Below are 20,538 nucleotides of genomic sequence, written 5' to 3' on the forward strand. Positions count from 1 at the left end.
TAGGCCCTAAATGAATTGGGCCCTAAAATGATTTTAGAGGGAGCAGAAACTGAAGAGAAGCGGGGAGAAAAAAAGAAGCAGTCTGGAAGGCATTTCTTTCCCATGCATTCAGAACCTCGAGAGAAGCAAGCTGAAGTTGATCAGTCCTAGTAAACAATCAGAAAGACTTTTTCTGGTTCCACTCCAGTCAGGGAAAGCCCAACACATGAGAAGACGGAGGAAAGATGCCAGATGGGAGAAAGACAGAAGCAAGGCAGGCTCCAGTGACACCTCAGGGAAATCCTCAAGCCAGAGGATTTCAAAAACTGCAGCAAAACATGGAAAGACAGGTGCTTCGCAGAAGTAGAGAGGGGAAGTCTATTTATTTCCTCGATGCACTTATATACCCAGAACTAGAGGAGCCAAGTTGTATTACAGGGAAAGTCTAGAAAAGAATGCCTGTGTCTACCTGGGAGAACACAGGAAGGTTTCACAGAGAAGACAGGGCTGAAGCAGAAAGCTGGAGGATAAGCAGGAATTCTACTAGACAATAGTAGGAAGATAATGGGCCAGGCACAGGGGGAGGAGATGAGAGGGAAGGGAGGGCAAAGCCAAGACATCAGTCTCAAGAGACAATATGGTAGGTTCCCAGTGAGCTAGACGGCTAGATGGAAGAATGAGCTTGATGAAGAAGACCTCAAGATGATTCTCATTGGACTTAGACAATATGATATTTTCAAAGCCTTCTGTCATGTTTGGTTTCTAGGACTATTCTATTAGGAATATGGAGTCACTAATGAATGTCCAGAGTGAATGGGATACAAGCCTCCTAAACACTCTAAGCAGTGAACCCTTAGAGCTCCTGAGTCCTCACTGGAACTAGAACCGGTTTGGGAATACTAAGACACTTGGGGTCCCCTTATAGCAAGAGCTTTTATTTATGTGATATTTGTCTTCCCTGGGACTCTTTGATAACATCTGAAGGCACTGTTGCTTATCATAACTGGGGATGTGTAGGCTATTTCTGTCATCTGTAAAGAGAGGCTGAGCATGCTACGAACATGCTTTAAAATACCGGGTATCTGACACATTGATGCACAACCATCCCCCAAGGCCAGTTATACTAAGTTGGAGAATCCTGTCAAAGGGATAACAGACCAAGATAATAAAGTGCTGTGAGCTTCAGAACTCTTCCAATCACTCTGAGGAGTGCTGTTTTAGCTGTTTGCCCTTACTCTTATCCAAATACCTTGTTCTCAGCCTTCATAAGACAATTCATAGTTTACAGTACCTTATAAAACTCGGCTATGGAATACGTAATTCATGTGACCTTTTGATTTCTGCCCACCTCCATCAGCGATTAGATTAAAAGCTCCAAGAGGAACAAATAACCTCATCTGCAGCAGAAAATGTAATCAGTACTTAGCTCGCCCTCAATTTAAAAAAGAAAAGTTGACTATGCTCATGAATGTGGAGATCATGTGAGGCTGAGAAATTGAGACAAGTACAAGGCTTCAGTAACCGTAGGCAGTGGGTCAGTGTTCACCCCTATGGAAGCTGAGGCTGATGTGAGACATAGACTTCAAGAAGTCCAAGCCTGTGGCCTCACTCAACCTGTGGTCATACATAGCCTAGATACTGAACCAATGAGCTGGTACTTTTGGATGGTGGAGTCCCTGCCACACATGCATATCCCTTCCTGCCATTCTCCCATGGCTTCTGGGCACTTGCCAAAGCAGTCTAAGGAAACATCTTTATTGGTTGCCATAGATAAAAGAAAATAACAGATAACCAGAACGGATCACATGGTAGAGCTTGTCCTAGAGCATGCTCACAGCAGCCCAAACACAGATGAAACTTAGTGACTGCCCACAGATGAATGCATCAAGAAAATGTGGCATGCGTATCTACTCGAATGTCACTCATCCTTAAATAAGGAAGGTAATCCTGCCACTTGCAACAACATGAAAAGACCTTCATGACAGTTTGCTAAGATGATTGATTCAGTGCAAAGGGGCAGATACTGAGACTACTTCTATAAGGATCTAAATAGATAAACTCACAGAAGCAGAAAATTCAGTTATGGTTACCAGGGCTTCGAGAGTTGGGAGGTGAAGAAAAAATGGGGGCGTAGTATTTCCATTACATGAAGTGGATGAGTTTTAAGGATGTGTGTGTGGCACAGTTAAGTGCCTGTATTTAACAATTTGTTAAGAAGATGGATTACGTTACCTGTTCTTAAAACACACCTACATCTGTGCACAACACAGAGAAGGACATAAAGTGTCTTAAAGAGTAACTTCATATGTCCTTTATGTTAATTATGCTGATAGCTAACAGGTGTCTGCATATAGTTAACTCATTAAGTTGTACATATTAAATGTGTACATTGCTTTGTGTATCAATTACACCTCAGTAAAGCTGTTTAAAAAGAGAGAATGATATGGCTAGATGACCAAATCAATATGGAAGTAAGAAAGGGTCCAGGATATCCTGGCTGATCACACATTCCTGAAAGGCTAGTTAAGATCCCAGAACACGAGGCAGACTCTGTGGCAATGGAAAAAATATCCCGTGCTGTTTTTCAGGATTACCTGGTTTAACTTAGAGAATTAGCACTGATAATTGAATTAAATAAAGCAAATGCCTCTTATGGGGCATGTTAGCAATCCTACAGAGAACATTTAAATGATAGCATTAAACACAGAAATCATAAAAATTCTTAATACTCAAAATGACCAAGGAGATATCTGTCTCTAAAAAGACATGATCTGCCCCAACTCAAACTTTTCTTTGACTGGCTTTCATCTTTTGCTAAATTTAATAATAAATGAATGGCTCTTAACACATCAAATATTTCAGAAAATATATTTAGTTGTGTTATACTTGAAAGTATTAATTTTATGCTGTTTCATCTATTTTCTTTAAATTCAAGACAGATTGTATTTGTTTAAAAAGGACAAGTTTGTATAGTATATATATATTCCATGAACACTTTCCACAACTTTTCACATAAAATAAGCATTCTATTATTTTAGAGAGAAGCACAAAGCCACAGATAGATATAACCATTGAGGGCACATACGGAAGGGGCCTTAGTCCTAGCTAGAGAAAAGCTCAGAACAGAAGCTTGGGACTTGCCTGTTCAAGGGCCAACAGATGGGGCTAAAGGAAGACCCTGCTCCATTCAGTTCTCCCTGTGCGAATTCTCTGTTCTCTTTCAGGATGACTCACAGCTCCAGGACCACATTCCAAATTGCAGTGTGGGGTGGGGGTGGAAACTTGGGAACTGCAAAATGCCAAGGCTAAAGAATGAATTGCGACTAATGAGGGAAGGTATCTGGGTGCAGCTGGAGAAGGGGTTAGAGGAGGACAAACCAAATAGGCAAAATAGTCTCTCGTCTCAAAAATGAAGTATGAGAAAATCAGGGGAAATAGTGTTTGATTGCAGCCGCTGCACAGAGAGAAAATAGCAAAACAATTTAATTTTGAATCTTCTGGAGTCTTCTAACTAGGCTACATTTCCAGAGAAAAATAAATGACTGATAAATCAAGAGGCCTTGGGTAAAACCGGAAAACTAGACGTCTGAAGAAATTTGATTACAGCTGAGATCAGAGACGAGAGCTTTCCAAGTCTTGTGTGCACCCAGGTTGACTAATTACTGATTTTTGGAAGGGGTGGTTTGATTTGTTATATTTAGAAGATATTTGACAACCATGAGAATCTTAATGAGATACCTCATGCATGTGCAGCGCCACTGTGGTCCAACTGCTTTCAAGTTGCTTGGGCACGTTTGGAAGAACCAACTATGGATGCCAGATGCCAATTTCCAAACACGTGAAAGTGTCCTTTGTACAAACCATTCCCCAGTGCTGTGGTCTAGGTGAGAAATGTCTTCCATGAGCTCATGTGTTGGTCACCACCTGGTTTGAAAATGTGGCAGGGAGGTGGAACTTTGTGGGAGGAAGTAGATAATTCAAAGTAGGCCTCAGGGTTTTATAAACACAGCTGCACTTTCTCTTTGCTCTCTGCTTCCAGACCCATACACAATTGGACTGGCTACCCCACTCTTCCGCCATCACATCTTTCCTGCTGTGCTGGACTGTATACCTTAAAACTGTGAGCCAGAATAAATCCTTCCTCCTCTAAATTGCTTCTTGTCCTGAATTTTGCCACAGAACAAGAAAAACAACCGCCAAGACATGAGCTATAGTTATCAGGCACCATTTTTGTGTTCTTTGCTACCTTATGGAAACTGGCTTCTACTGGTCACTTCCAGTTTTTTGCTGTCTCTTTTGTGCTTTTATTTTAAAGGAAATTCGATCTTAATTATTTATAGTCACAGTGAAAAAATAAATACACAGACACACACACATGCACACACAAATGCAAGTCTGTTAAATACAGAGCATGTTGATTTGCAAACGGGGCTGGAGAGATGGCTCAGCAATTAAGATCACTTGATGCTTTTCCATATGACCCCATTTTGATTCACAGAATCGACATGGCAGTTCATAATCATTTGTAACTCCAGCCCATGGGGTCCTTAGCCCTCTGGCCTTGGAGGATACTTAAAAACAATAAAAATAAATGTGTTGAGTAGAGCATCAACTCCAAGCTCATTTAATACTTTTTATGAGTTACTGCATTTCATCGTGACAGCAGTCCACGTGGTATTATCTTCGTCATTACATTGACAAAGAAGTGGAAGATCAAAAAATTTAATCAGTGTGCCCATGAACACACAAGTGGGAAGAGGTAGTTCCAGGACTTGAATTCAGGGGCACTTGACCCAAAAGACATGTCCTCTCATCACTCTGCCTTCCTGTCTATCAGAGCTGACACTGTCAGGTATATTTACACCGTGCCCCAAATGAAATCCATCCATTTGTTAAACTCCCCTCACTTCCTCACAATCTCATTTAATTGTTACAAACCTGTCAATTCTACAACAACAACAAAAAGCCCTTCTATTTCCTCTGCACTTTCTTGGAATGCTTGTTGCTTTTCTTTACTTTTGAGCTCATGCCAGTGACTCTCCATCCAATCTTCACTTGCATACTACTAGAAAAATAACTTTGAAAATCAAAATCTGATGTGTCTTCATCCAGCTTATGATCCTTCAGAATTTCCTTGAATCATTCAAGAAATTCTGTCTTCTCAATAAGGCACAGAAGGTTCTTCAGGCCTCCACCATCTGTTTTTCTTAGTCCAACCCCGAGTCCTGCTTCCTGTCTGTGTCCTGCTTAGATTTCCTTGTTATTGGAACTAGATTGCACTTGGTTCCATTAATCATTTGTTCCTATTGTGTGATTGATTCTTCATTTGATGAGCTTTTATTCTTTTAAAATGAATCTAGCTTTATACACACCCTCACACATGTGTGCGCGCACACACACACACATACACAAACACACACACAATAGAATCTTCATATCATGTCAATTTTAAAATTTGTAGTATCCATCCAGTTTTTCCCTTTTGGTAACAAAGTATAGTACTTCAGAATATTATCCAAACCAGGATAAACTGGAGAATCATTGTTTTCCCCTTAATTTTTCTCTGTATAAGTCACAGTTTCTAACATGATAAATAATATATTTGGCCTATTTCTTACAACAAAATATAGTGTCCATAAGAATCAGAAGCTTCATTGGCTTTGTTCAACACTGTACTCAGGGAAAAGACAGTTTTAGGCTTCGTTAGGAAAAAAGTCTTCCTAATTAAAGGGATAGATTCTTGTAGCGTTCTTAACCTGAGAGCACTCATTGAAATGATCCATTCTTGCAAACAATGGTGTATCTGGGGTGATCACAGTACAATGTATGTAAGGGAAAGGAAAGAAAGTGATGTTGAAGATGGGACCAGAGGCATGGGATGGAGGTGAGAGCGGTTGTGCAGGGACCTGTGCTCAGGTGTGCCTCACTTGACTTCAGCACACGACTACCACATTTCATACTGTTTGCCCAAGTCTCTTCCTTCTCACTTTGTACTTGTTGCTAAAACTTAAGTCAATTCTAAGACTCACAAGAAAGTCAAAGGGATTTATACGTGTTATGAAGGAAAGACTAGCCACAATATATACCTTGGAAAGGTCATAATCCCAGCAATTTTGAAAGTGGAATAGAGCAGGCAGCAATGTAATTCTGGCTTCCATCTGCCTAGTAAGCCATTCCTTTCTTAAGACCCTCTTGGGTGTTATTATACCTGAAACCCTTCTGGTCTTATCTAAGCTGAGCTCATACTATGTATTAGCTGTCTCACCACCATTCTCTCGATCTCCCTAACCCTGCTACAACACTTAAGGCATTATACTGTAACAGTTTGCAAACCTATTTCCCTCCTTATCTGAGAAAGGAGTTTCCCAAGGTTATCGTTGTGTCTTATTTAGCTTAGAACAAGTGCTCAGTACAATGGTTTCCACAGAACATGTAGTAAAGGATTTGATGAGTGAGTGGGCGTTGAATTCCTAGCACTGATATATATACAAGTCTGGGCAGCTGGGAATAAACAAGCAGCCTCATGCAACAGGCATATGCATGCATACACCATGTTTTTAAACTAAAGTCATTGAGACTTAACAAAATTGCTATCCTAGGATGCCAAAACTGAGATTTGAACCCTAATTCCAGGTCACTGTCTCCAATACAGGTCTTATAAATTTGCCTCCATTATCACTTCTCCACTTCTATTCCATGCGTGTAAACTCACACTGGAAATGGGCTGATGTTTTCTGAGTACTATCAACATTCTGATGCAGATTTTTACACTCTGACTTTTTTGCATGATGTGACCTTTGTATTTCAGTCATTGGTTATGTGGAAGCATGTCAATGAAATTTTGAATTCTAGCATCACCCTCTCCACCAAAATGATAGTCATCTCTGAACTGTGCCTTGGGTCAGGACTATATAACTGTCATTCATAAATAGCATTGCATCATGGAATGCAAAAGCTATCACTATTTTCACTGCAGTGGTACATACCCAAGCTTCTGATGCCCTCCAGCCAGATGTCCTCACTTGGAAGTGAATCAACATCTCCAAAGATGCTTCCATGCAGCCAAGATTTAGAGGCTCTGAGGTCCAGGAGAGAAGAAAGAGAACGGTGGGTTCTCTTTTTCTTTCTAAATATTCTGGGAAGAAATGAAAGCAGTGAGTAGCAGTCATCTTAGGTTGGAAACAATCCACTGGAAATGTGTTATAGGAGGCCACTTGTTGGTTCCCGGCTGCTCAGCCCCAAAATAATCACACAGAAACTATATCATTTAAATCACTGCTTGGCCCATTAGCTCTAGTTTCTTCTTAGCTAACTCTTACATCTTAATTTAACCCATTTCCATAATCTGTGTATTGACATGTGGCTGTAGCTTACCTGTTAAAGTTCGGGCATCTGTCTCATAGCTTCTCCCTGACTCTGCCTTATTCCCCCCAGCATTCAGTTTAGCTTTCCCTGCTTAGCTAAGTTCTGCTCTGCTATAGGTCCAAAGCAGTTTCTTTATTCATTAATGGTAATCACAGCATACAGAGGGGAATCCTACATCAGAAATGATTTGATGCACAGAGTAGGTCTACAACCCAAACCCATACACTCAATTCCTCAAAAGCTTTTTTACAGGTTACTGTGTTCTGAGGTTGTGAATTTAAGTTCCCCCAAAGTAATCATACCTTAAAACATATATCCACTGTAGAAAAGCTTGAATGTTGCAGAGTCAGAGCATAAATACAAATTATCTTAGGTTCTCTTTAGTCTATTTATAGAAAGTCATTGCCCATATCTGTTTGTGACTATTCCTGGAAACCCACTGGAATCTGTTGACATAAAAGACCACAATACCACTGACCTAAAAGCTAAGAATGTAGTCTGATTGTGCCTGGGACCTATAGTAGAGTTTCTCACTTAGTTGTGACCCACCTATCTGATGTTTCCACCATTGCACTTGAAAACTGTCTTGATTTATTGTGCTGGTTGGTTTTATGTCAACTTGACACAAGCAAGATAGAGTCATCAGAGAGGAAGGAATGCCAATTGAGAAAATGTCTACGTAAGTTTGGGCTATAAGCAAACGATAAGAAATATTTTAAATTATTGATTTGGGAAGGCCCAGCCCATTGTAGGCAGTACTGCCTGTAGGCTATATGGTTTGGCTAAGGTCATCCAACCAGGAAATGACATAGCTTGGAAGCAAATCTAATCAGTCTGACTCCACAGACAATGCTCCTAACCATCATATTATGTTGGAGATATATGCTCTGAAGAATTATGTAGAAAATGCCCACTAAGAACTGGAATTACCAGAATAATTGAGAATCAATAAAGCTTTCTGGGATAAGTAAAGCATAAATTATATGAGACGATTGTTGAAAAATAAATGTCTTTCATATTGGGTCATGGTAAAATGTGAAGATGGAAAGATAGTAAAAAGTCCTGCATGTTTCCTAGGGGAGCCTGGGGTTGAAAGTTAGAGTAAAAGAAACCACAGGAGTATGACTTGGGCAAAGGATGGGTAATGATGTCACTCAGTTTTTATTCCCAAACCACAAAGAATGACTTGGAGGATCAGGGAGATATTGAAAATTCATGACAATATCACTTCTTCTCCACCTGTCTGGAATGTGTCAAGCCCTGTGCTGAACACGTTACGTTAGTGAGAAATGCAAAAGGGCTGATCCAGAACCAAGTAACACAGAGAGGAAATGGATGCTTTTATCATGGCAACATTCAGACAGACATCTAGAATCAATCTCAGAAGATGCATTTTGAAGTGGCTTTCCCATAGCGTAAAGGTAGGTTAGAGCAAGTTGCTGTGGGTTTTATTTATTTAATTTGCATGGTGTGTGTGTGTGTGTGTGTGTGTGTGTGTGTGTAGTCCAGAGGTCTTCCTTGAGTATCTTTCTCTATCACTCTCCATCCTATTGTTTGAGACAAGGTCTCTACTGAACCTGGAGCTTTCTGATTGGACTAGATTGTGTGGTCAATGAATTCCATGATTGTACTTGTCTTTGCCTTCCCAGCACGGGATTACAGATGCACAGTGCTGTGACTGTTTTTTTTTGTGTGGTGCTAGGGGTCCGAGCTCATGTCCTTATGCTGGTACGCAAGGCATTTGACCCACTGAGACATTCCCCAAGTCCTAAACCCTAATTTTTCATGATTCTCAATTCGGATATTTTATCCTTCTTTCTTGTAGGAATCTCCTTCCTGAAACTGTATCCCCACCAAGACTCCTGCATTTTCCCAATTGTATGAGGGTTTTTCAAAATCCTTTGCTTGTGTCTTTCTCCATGGCTCTCCATTTCCTACTTTAACAGGCAACCTAAGTCTTTTAGAATTCAAAACTTCCACCTCAGCATGTGTATCACTTCATTTTACTTTTATTTGTTTTCATGTTTGCTTCCCTGGCTTCCAATTCCTCTTTTATTCCCATACTTTTGGGCAGCATTGAGCTGCTTATCAATGTGTGGATGAACGAACGCTGGGCAGAATGGCCCTAAGAGATGCCTTTACACAGTGTTCTCTACTTACCTAACTAAGTTCTCCTTGTATATAACACTGGTATGGGAGGGGTTCAGAGTGATATGACCATCTGGGTCACAAAGGAAACTGTCCTCAGTCCAAATGTAGTAGCCATTGGTGAGGAGTCGGGGGCTTCTGCGACAGACATAGTGGGAGCCTGTCAGGGGGTCTATGGAGCAGCATTCAAAAGAACTCTCTCCATCCAAGAAGCCACAATCAAAGCTAAAAAGGAAAAAAGAAAAGGTCCTTTAAGTCACTACCAAGTACTTACAATCACACAAACCCCATAGGACCATCTAGACACTATGAAGGTAATTTCATTCTTCGTAATAAAGACTGCCAAATACTTCCTCAGCCCTTAGCAATGGCGTTCTTAACTTTCAGAGCTTTGAACCACACAGCATTTAGTTCTTTCTGTTTTGAATTTTGGTGACAACATTCTGGCCAGTCAGCTTCATCACCTTATGATGGATTTACTACACACTTGATATTGGTCCATTCTTTTGAAAATATGGCCAAACAGCCTTTTCTGGATGTTGGAAACATGTTATTTTCCTGTTCATTTCCTGTACATCAAAAATCTGTACACTGAAGATGAAATACTTTCATGAACAGTTCTTAATACTGACATCTTGCATATTCTAAACGTTCTAAACCAAACATGTTGGCTACTATTTATATGTGTTCATGTTTTGTGTTTTTGAATTTTGGGGGGATTCTAACTGTCCTAATTTAATTTTTTGTTGTTGTGTTAAGCATTTGCACTAAAGGCAACTTGGGGATTAAAGAATTGATTTCATCTTACAGGTTACAGTCCAACCTCAAGGACTGACAAGGCAGGAACTTGAAGCAGAAACCTGAGGGAATAGAACTTATTGTTTTACTTCCTCTAGTTTGCTAAACTAATTTTTTTACATAGCCCAGGTCCACCTGTCTAGGGCTGGCACCACTTAAAAAAGTAGCCAGTAAGAAAATGCCCCATAGGCATGGCCATAGGTCAATCTAATTGAGGCAGTTCTTTGGTGGAGGATAATTCTCACAAGTGACTCTAATGGTGTGTCAACTGTCAAATTGAAGGTAACTATGACACTAACTCTATCAATGTAATAGTTTTAATGTCTTTGTATAATTTCATTAAAATGGAAATGTAGGTAAAAGCTAATAAACTAGAAAGAAGACTGAGAAAAATAAAAATAGGTGATAAAGAAGGATAGAGAGAAGGAGAAAGGACACACAGGACATGAAAGATGAAAGGAAGACTGATGAAAGAATTTAGAGGAGGAGAAGGGAAGCCTAGGGGCGACAAGAGTGGGGAGAACAGAGGGAGGAGAATCACTGAAACACACTCTGTTCAAAAAATGCCCCAATAATTTTGAATACTTTCCTGCCGATCAAAAACAACTTATAGACTTACTGATGGTGCCAGGTTCTTACTTTAAATCACTGATGAAAATACTGAACGGTACAAGTACAGGGACCTGAGACTTTGGAAAGCCAGAAACGACCTCTCTCCAGAGAGGCCTGGACCACTTCATTTCAGTATTATTTTTGTTCATCATTTCCTCTTTTTGTAGAAAAGGAAAGGAAGGCACTAGTAATAACAACAGATAATAATTGTCCAAGATCTTGATGCTTCTGAGTGAGAGGTGAGTTACAAATTTCTAGTATTATTTTTTTGGCCTCCTTACCTATGTTTTCCTCTCCATATTGTTTGCCTTCTCAAGAATTAATGGAGATATCCATAGTGCACTGGGCTCTTGGGAACTACAGAGCTCTGGACCTGCATTTCTAGCTGCCCTATAAGGTTCAATCTTTAACAATTATTATCAACCTCAGTTTTTTCTAACCCTGGGCATCCCTCCTTTCAAGTGTCCTTAAGTTTTTCTCTTCTTTCTTGACTGTCCATAAAAAATGGAAATATTCTTGCTACATCAACATACTTGTAAAGGAGTGTTCTTGGTGATAGTAAATCTTTTCAGTGGTTAGCAAAACTACCTTTAGGTCTTGACTCTCACTTGAATTATACTAGAGCAATTCCAGAGGCTTATTGTCACTCAATAGGCTCTTTTCAATGGATTTCAGGAATCTACATACACAAACAACCAACAACTTGCTCAATTTCCCAAACAACAAGTCCTTTCTTGTCTTGAGAGATGACTGAACAAGTCCTGGGAGAATTTTGTTTTCTGCTGTTGATGAAGGGACAGACCATACCATAGCCTTTAAAAAGTTTGTGTAGTTATTCATCTATTGTAGGTTGTAAGTCATGCCTCATCCCCTCTTTCTATATTTCCCACAGACATTTCTAACTTTTCAATTTAAAAACCTATGAACAATTAACACATGAGCTTGCTGTTAATAATATACTAATTAATAGAAATTATTTGTTGAACGGACTGGAGAGATGGCTCATAGTTTAAGGGCACTGGCTGTTCTTCCAGAGATCCTGAGTTCAATGCCCAGCAACCACATGGCAGCTCACAACCATTTATAATGAGATTGGGTGTCCTCTTCTGGCCTGCAGACAGACATGTAGGTAGAATATTGTATACATAATAAATAAATAAATCTTAAGAAGAAAAAGAAATTATTATTGAAGTTGCACCATGTAGATAGCCCCCAAATTTTTATTTGTTCTGCCCTTTGTAAATCGCTCTAAAAGGCAGGGATACTTAGCATACAGGGGAGTTAGGATGGAATCCTAGTTAAACTGACCCAACACAAATTCTTATTTCTGCCTATATATCCTTGGCTGACTCATGTGGTAGTATCAGAAGACCTGGTGTTTACAGGAAGGACAGATTCTAATATCAGTATTAGATTCTCTTATTTTGCAGGTACATTTCGGAAAATGCTGGAGGAAACCTCAACTAAAGCCCATGGAAAGGAAAACAAAGATTCCATTGCAGGGTAGAAGAGAACGATGAAATCAACTAGTGTGAGCAGAATATGAAATATGGCCAGCTTGCTGGTAAATACTCTGACCCTTGTAAAATGAAGTGGGAAGACAAAAGTGGTTTGAATGGGAATGATCCCCACAGGCTCGCACATTTGAATGCTTGGTCTCCAGTTGGTAGAACTGTTTGAGTAGGATTAGGAGGTGTGGTCTTGTTGGTGGAGATGTGTCACTGAGGACTGCCTTTAAGGTTTAAAAAGTCCATGCCTGTTCCTGTTAGTTCTTTCTTTATCTACCTCTTGCTTCTGGATCACACATAAGCTCTCAGTTGCTGCTCCAGGACCATGCCTTCCCGATTACTACCATGTTCCCCTCTATGATGGCCATGAACTGTAACACTCTAGAATTGTAAGCATCCATAAACAATTTCTTCTATAAGTTGTCTTTGTCATCATGGTGCTTTATCATGGCAAAAGAAGGCAGCTAAGACACCAGCTTAAGAAACAAAAACCCAGTGATATCTAAGAATTCAATGTAGTTTTCCACCCAATAAAGAAATGATCGTACCTGCCTACATACTCACACTGAAAAGGAAAAACAAGTCATTCTTAGAGTAGACAAGTTTTCAGTTACTAATGCACAGGCAGAAAATATATAGCCATGGTCCATTTAAAAGAAGACAAAATAAGATGGGCCGGAAGGAAGTTTGATTTGACAGAGAAAAGCCCTGTGACGTACCTTGGGAAAATGCATCTGGGGGACAGCTCTCCAGAATGTCCTCTGTGTGACCTGGTGGAATCTGTGTAAGGAAAAAAAGAAATTTTCAACATCTCACTAACATGTATGATCACAATTGGCCACAGTGGAGACCCATGAGCAGGTATGTCTAGATGTCTTAGCAAGAAGACAGCAATGTAATAGAGCGGTGTGAAAAGCTAGTTTCGGGGAAGCCACCAACTTGTCACCTATTCCCTATGGGAAGCATAAAACAATCAAGAAATTTCTGTCTTCTGTCCTTTCTCACTCTCCACAGTCCTTGAAAATTTTCTTTAAACCATGGCCACCAAACTGAGTTTGTGAATGGAAAAGAGAAAGAAATTTGTGTGATGTTGTAAAAAAAAAATCAAAATCCGTGGCTCAATGTGTTGGTTATGGTAGCTTACTCCATAATCTGAGAAATTCAATCACTGGCCATAGTTTTGTTATTTGTGCGTTGTAGATTTCTACAACAGCAAACAGAAGGCATTGTTTGGGCGGAGCATAGAAATTTCATTTTGTGTGTGCAAGTGTGTGTGCGTGTGTCTTCCTCTATTGCTCTTCACCTTTTTGAGATAAAGTCTCTCTCTAGATCTCATCAATTCTCCTCGAATGTCTCCTGTCAGTACCAGGATTACAGGTACCATCATCCATCATACCCAGTCCTTTATGTGGGCGATGTGAATCTGAATCCATGTCTTTATACTTACGTGGTGAACACGTCACATCACAGTGCCACATCCTCGGCCCTGGGTTTGATTTTGTTTCTTTTAAATATATGATTCTTAAAGGTATGAAGCCTGTGAGATCTTCATTAAAGAAGACTTAAATACAAACTCTGACCTATGACAATGGGCTTCACCTGGAGGAGGGTTGCAGATTATTAATAGCCTAAGCTGTGCCACATAATTTTATAACAGGCACTGATGGTAGCAAGACTTCTAACAGTGGGGCTTAGTGAAACTTGGTTTCCTTACTGACAAATACTACTAAAAACAAATAAGGTAATTTAGACTTTCAGCTTGGACCTTTATTATGAGTAGAAAACTGTGGGTGTGAGAGAGGGAGAGAAAGGGGGTGTAGGCAGAAAAATAAGAGGAAGGAAGAAACTCAAAACCACTACCGTTTCAACAACGCCCTTATTTTCTGCAAGTAGCTATCAATCTTTCAGCATTTTTTGTAGACAGTTTTGCATCTTAATTGTAGCCAGTAAACAGTCTCCTTTCACATTTATGCATAGGCATCTAAAAAAAACAGTGATTTTTTTTCTCCTAAAAAGAAAAAAAAATGCCACATTTCTCTCAAGGAAAGAAATGAAGTCAAAATCATTGCCAAAGCACACACTGGCATTTAAGAAACACAAGCTACTGACAGATGGCTAATGGTCTAAGTATCAGCAAAATCAAAGCAAGGAAATTGCTAAGAGGACTCTAATCATTCAAAGATAATTGCACAGAGCAGTTTCACATTTACTTGCTACTGGTGTCGACATCAGTTGAGAGACTCGGTACATCTTGAGAAGGCCGCTTGTTCAAACTTCACAGATTTTTTTTTTTCTGCAAAAGATGTTTAAAAAAAAGATGGACCATATATTAAAAATAGACAAATGATGCCAAAACAGATGGCATCTACTAATTGTACTAGTCAGATTTGTTTGCTGAAATGATAGAGAGACGTAAGATTGAAGACAGCAGACCAGATTGTGGGACTTCAATGAAGTGGTGCCTGCTTCAAAGACTTCAAATTCTATTTTTCATTGTCTCATTGCATAAGGTTGAATATTCTGTAAATAAGGACCCCGTTTTGGGAGGAAAGCAATACTTACAAAGGTTGATTTGTCCTCCAGATTAAATAGTGTGCCTTACTTAATTAAGAAATCTGAAAGCATGGTTGGTTCTAGAGTCCTTGAAACAAACTCACGTGTATTTAAAGCAGCCTGCAGAATGTAACTTTATTATCAAGTTGCAGACAGTGCTTAGGGACTGGTGCCTGTCTTCTTTGCTCAACAACATGAACCATTGACAAGTGACCATGGAGAAGCCGGGTGCCTTTTGTGGTGGCTATCAGTTTGAACATTCCTAAACAGCATAAGCTACCCTGAGCTACAAATAGCATACCACCACCCAGATCACAAAGCTCCATTCCTGAAAGCATATAATTTACTTTTCAATTACAAAGTAAGCATACATCCAAGTGTACTCTTTGTGTAAACTTTGATCAGTTACTTCTTATTACATAGTTCTAGCTCCAGATGGCTAGTGTGTATGTGTATGTATGTATGTCTAATCACTACCCTGGTAGTTTTGTAAGGTGAAACTCATGTCTTTTATGATCCAGTAGCTCTGTCTATATTTTTAATAAACATGATAACTAATAATTGACTATTGCAATATAATACATTAAATCAATCTCATCAATTCTAGGACTCAGTATAGAACAGTTTAATGATGTATGTATGAACCATTCAAGGAATTATATACTGCAGCTTATAAGATCCCTTTAAAGAAGACAGGAGGCATTTCTAGAATTCTCTGAAGGTTTCTAAACCAAAACACTCATTTAAAATTCACTGATGTGAAAAATAACATACTGCACACAAATATATTAGCTTGTCGCTTGTCACTTGAGCATTGACAAATACAATAAGAATATATCTGGTCCAAATGACTGTATGCTAGTTTCACTTGCTTACTTTTAAGCCATGACATTCTGCAGCAGAAAGCAAGGAAGGTCTCACTGTTTGATCTTACAAAAGCAAGTAGCTGTGTACAGTGAGGACAACGCCAGTTAGTCAAGCATTAGTAACTGTGAAAACAACTTGCGTTAACAGCTCAAGAACTTTTCAAGAAACAGACTCTGTCTACCAGTTCATCAAAGCAATGCATCTGTGTTCTGAAATAGAACTTGCTCATACATATTCCTTCACAGGGAGTCCCCAGGCTCTTCTTCCAACTGACAAATGACGGGATGGTTACTGAAATACGAAGCTTCCCCGTGGTTGGCAGTGCAGAAATCTGGACCCAGCAGTCCTTCAGCTAAAAGCCCTGTTAGAATGCCAACAGGTGCAAAAGTTCCTTCACAAAGGGAATCCCGTCTTCCCTTCTGGTGCAAACTGCCCGCATCCCCGCTACTTGGAAGCATCCACAGTGCAGTTTAGTTCTTCGGTGGCCTCTTTCAACTGTTTCCAAGAATAGAATAGCTTGTCATTCTTGGGAGAGTCAAGCCTCGCAGCCCTTGTTTACTTTCAAAATCAGCCTTCTGAACCAGAGGCAGGGCAGCAGAGTGAGGTCATACTTCCTGTCATGATCGTATCAGTGGTGTTCACATAGTGGAACATGGTGAAGATAGCAAATCTCCTAGACCATAGAAGAACATGGGCAACCCAGAGTCAGGTCAGCTCGATACCTTCTGGTCAATGAAGGGTGCTTCTTAGAGTTACCATGTCACCCCAACCTGTATGAACATGATAAAAACTTTTAATCAAGCAACTCCTCCTGTCTGTCATTTTCTGATCACATTTAATTATGGGTAGTATATAATTATGTTCTTGGTCCAATTAACCTAATTATGTGGAAGCTAATATATCAAAACTGTTAAATTCAGGATGCTATAAAGAAATATGATTGTGTGATTTTTATGAGAATTTGCGCAGTACTAAACTGTTGAATCAAAAAAGTCTGATTTTTTTTCAAAATGTTCAATTGGTAACATTCTGCATTTACTTTTTATTAGGGTTCAAATTACTTTGTGCGTCTGTACACATCGATGCTTTTTAAGTGACAATAGAATTAAATCATCCCAGCAACACTGAGCTAACACTAAGTAGTGGAAAGAGCCTGGGATTCACAGTCTCACAGTCTAAGATTAAAATGGCCTACCATGCTAGCTATGGGAGCTCAGACTTGTTACTTCGCTTCCTTGAGCTGTGATTTTTCTCAAATTTAAATGTAATAATCTATACTCCCAAAGTTGCCTTGGAAAATTAAATGAGATGAAAGACAAGAGAAATAGCTGGGTATCTGAGAAAAAATGCAAGAATCATTGCTTATTAGATTTTATCAATTGACTTCTCTTTGGAGAGTTGCTTGGTCAGTTGGTGTCATCAGTTCTTAGGAATCCTTACAGTACTGAGGTTTTGTTGATGCTGGGAAACATCAGCATTATTTCACACACAGAACCTACCTCTGCTGTCTCTCCCTAAAGCCCTCAGCTAGCACCTCGTTCTGACGAGGTTTTATGCTAACATTCCAACTGTCACTTGGTCTCTCTCCAATACATTATGCATACCACATACAGAATTATCTCACTATGAAAATCTGATGATGTCATTCCTTAATTAAAATCTTCAAGGGCTAGTCTTTGCTATTCCTCACAATAAGTTCAAAATCATCCCTGTAGCCTCTAAAGTCCTATGAGGTTCAGTGTTGCCTTAGTTTTAGCCTCATAGCACATCCATTCTGTTGTCTAAAATCCAACCATTCTGACCTTAGCATTCGATCTTGCTCGGTTTTGCTTTCACCTTAGAGCCTTTGTAAAGTACCACCTTTGTCTCTCCCTCTTGTTCCTAAGCAGCTCTTTCTTTAACTCCTTCTGTCCATCCTACACCGAGCTATAGAGTCCATGGCCCTCTACGTTGTCCTTAGGAATGTGCATTGTAGCTGCAGGTAACGAACCAATAGTCTGTTGGTGTTCTATCTTCTGCTTTACTGTGAGTGTTGCAAGGATATGGTCTGTTTTTCTTGTCATCTGCCAGCTTTACATTTATTTCCAGGTCCACTGCACATTAGGAACTCAAAAATACATGAGTTGTGTGTTTTCCATCTAAGTCAGTCTGCGCTTTTTCACACATAGAGTACAGAATTTGATCACAGCCTGGCATTGCTCTTCTGGTCATAGCTTGGGAAAGTTAATAACCCCTAAAGAGCTGTAGGGAAGTCATTTTATCACAGCAATTACTCCACAGGAAAAAACAAATATTTGAACCTTGGTTGTTCATGGTGATATGCTTTTACTTTAACAGGTGGTGGCTTTGCAATTGGTCACCATGACTAAGCCAAACTTTTCCCCAGAACTCTTTGCATTTCATTCTCTACCCACGAACTTGCACAGAAGGCGAAATGTAGAAATGGAGTGGGAGCCTTGGCTGGCTATGAAAAGGTCCACATCTGGTTAGTTTCAAATGTCAACTTGGCACAACTAGGATTTAACTGAGACAGAAGTCTTAATTGAAGAATTGCCTAGATCTGATTGGCCTGTGGCCAAATCTTTGTGGGACTACCATATGGTTAGATCATATAGGAAGATCCAGCTCATTGTGGACAGCACCGTTTCATGGACTATATAATAACAGATAAAGCTAACTGAGAGCAAGAAAGCAAGGGTGTATATATTCTGTCTCTGCTTTTAACTGTGGATACAATGCAGTGAGCTGCTTGAGTTCCTGGCTTGACTTCTCCAAAATAATACCCTGCAGCCTGGAATTGTAGTCCACATAAACTCTTTCCTTCCCATGTTGCTTTTTGTCAGGCTATTTGTTAAAACAACTAAAGAATCCGTGTAGGTCAGACTGTTTATATCTTACTCATGCATACCTGCATAAGACATTCGGATCTTTCTGTGGGCTGAGACCAAAGCTCCAGTCCCTACTGAGTCCTCATCACCAGCTTCACATAGCCTAGGAGAGAAGTAAGTATGGCTGTGAAGAAACAACCTCAGATTCTCTTCAAAGCATCTGAGGTGTTGAGGGTTAGGCCCGTCAGGTGGGAGCAGGACAAGACGGCTGTCAGTGAGAGATCTGATTCTAGTTGATTCTTAAACATTTCAGTTTTAGTGGCTCTACTCCCCTCCATGCAAATCTTCTGAACCTGACCAACTGTTGTTTGTGTTCCCATTCTGTACTGCTTGTAAGAACACCAAATTCGACACTCTAGCAATAACATATACTTGTGTGAGGTTTGCTCCCAATTTTACAATTGCATGACCTGCATCATTGCTAGTTATTCTCCATCTCTCCTTCAACTGTATTAACATATCCTGTCCTGTGTTAGTTAGCTGTATAATGGCTACAGTCTAATATACTTTGGGCCATTATAGTATTGTGTTTTTGTGGTGCTGGGTATTGAACTTAAGAATTTACACATACTAAGCCAGTACTCTACTTAGAGCTAAAGCCCTAGCCCTAAGCCACCCTTGTTTTAGTATCAAAGACTGGAGAATCATTTCCATGATGGACATCTCCCTTTCTTCAAAATTCTATTTTCAGAGAGGTCTTCTATTTTATTTCATGTGTATGAGTGTTTTTCCTGCATGTGTGAAAGTGTACCATGTGCATTCAGTGACCAAGGGACATAAAAGGGAACACTGGATTCTTTGAAACTGGAGTTACAAATGTTTGTTAACTGCTACTACATGGGTTCTGGGAACTCAACACAGGTTCTCTGAAAGAGCCACATGAGCTCTTAACTGATGATCCACCTCCCAGGCACAGACATCCTCATTTTAATGCAGAGAGAAAAGAACAAGAGAGTTTACAGACACACATCATGACTTGCCAAGCTCTTTTGTACAACAGGCGCTTGAAATTTCCACTCATATGCCATGCATGAGTTGAAGCAACCTGAACGACCAAGCTCAATGTCTCCAAAGTGTAAAAAGTTAATTTTACCAAAGGAATCATCACAGTCAGAGTAATAGACAAGACAAAGAGCAAATAGCTGGAAGAGGAGGATATTACTGAAATAATCTCTAATTTACTATAGTCCTAGGCTTTGGTCAGAGATACATACATTCTCCACTCTTGACTTTCAAGCATGGTGTATTCATTTCTCCCCAGAGGACATTCAAGAGACAAATCCATCATAACGGCAAAATTCAAATCTAGACTCTCACAGTGACCTCTTCCCCAATGTGATCCCTCTTGATACGGAGGCCATGGAACAATCTTGGATTCTCTGTCCAACAAGAACCATGCAGAATAAACTCCACCAAGACTCTAGAAAGAGGACAGGGCAAGATCATGGAACTCTGAGACTAGAAGGTCTGATGCTCTGATGTGAGAGCCCTGGATCCTGCGAGCGATCAATGTGCTCAGTACAGGGCATGTTCTAGCAGTGCGCCCAGCACCTCAGGCAACTGGTTTGGGCGTCTTGCTCTGGATATTAAAAGCTTTTATTTCCATAGCACTCATTATCTACACCCAAAAGTTAAGAAAATGAACTTTCCATTGGTCTGCAAAATTCCCCCAACAGACTTGATTCTTTGGCAGAAGTTGAAAAATGACAAGAAGCAGCTGGGCGGTGGCGGCGCACGCCTTTAATCCCAGCACTCGGGAGGCAGAGGCAGGCGGATCTCTGTGAGTTCGAGACCAGCCTGGTCTACAAGAGCTAGTTCCA

The 20,538-nt window shown here is 40.0% G+C and overlaps 1 protein-coding gene across 2 annotated transcripts in view; it reads right to left on the reverse strand.

The window, feature by feature from the left end:
* Nucleotides 1–14,702, reverse strand: part of Tmem71 (transmembrane protein 71) — a 40,876-nt gene extending 26,174 nt beyond the window's left edge. For both annotated transcript variants that reach the window (XM_057792267.1, XM_057792268.1), the window contains exons 1-4: nucleotides 14,621–14,702; nucleotides 13,130–13,190; nucleotides 9,505–9,717; nucleotides 6,966–7,114 (exon numbers count right to left, since the gene is read on the reverse strand). In XM_057792267.1, coding sequence (XP_057648250.1) covers nucleotides 6,966–7,114; nucleotides 9,505–9,717; nucleotides 13,130–13,190; nucleotides 14,621–14,660 — 463 coding nt within the window. In that variant the 5' untranslated portion in view covers nucleotides 14,661–14,702. The remainder of the gene's footprint in view (nucleotides 1–6,965; nucleotides 7,115–9,504; nucleotides 9,718–13,129; nucleotides 13,191–14,620) is intronic.
* Between the last annotated feature and the right edge of the window lie 5,836 nt (nucleotides 14,703–20,538).

Source organism: Chionomys nivalis, chromosome 17, assembly GCF_950005125.1.
Source record: "Chionomys nivalis chromosome 17, mChiNiv1.1, whole genome shotgun sequence".
NCBI classification, from domain to species: Eukaryota; Metazoa; Chordata; class Mammalia; order Rodentia; family Cricetidae; genus Chionomys; species Chionomys nivalis.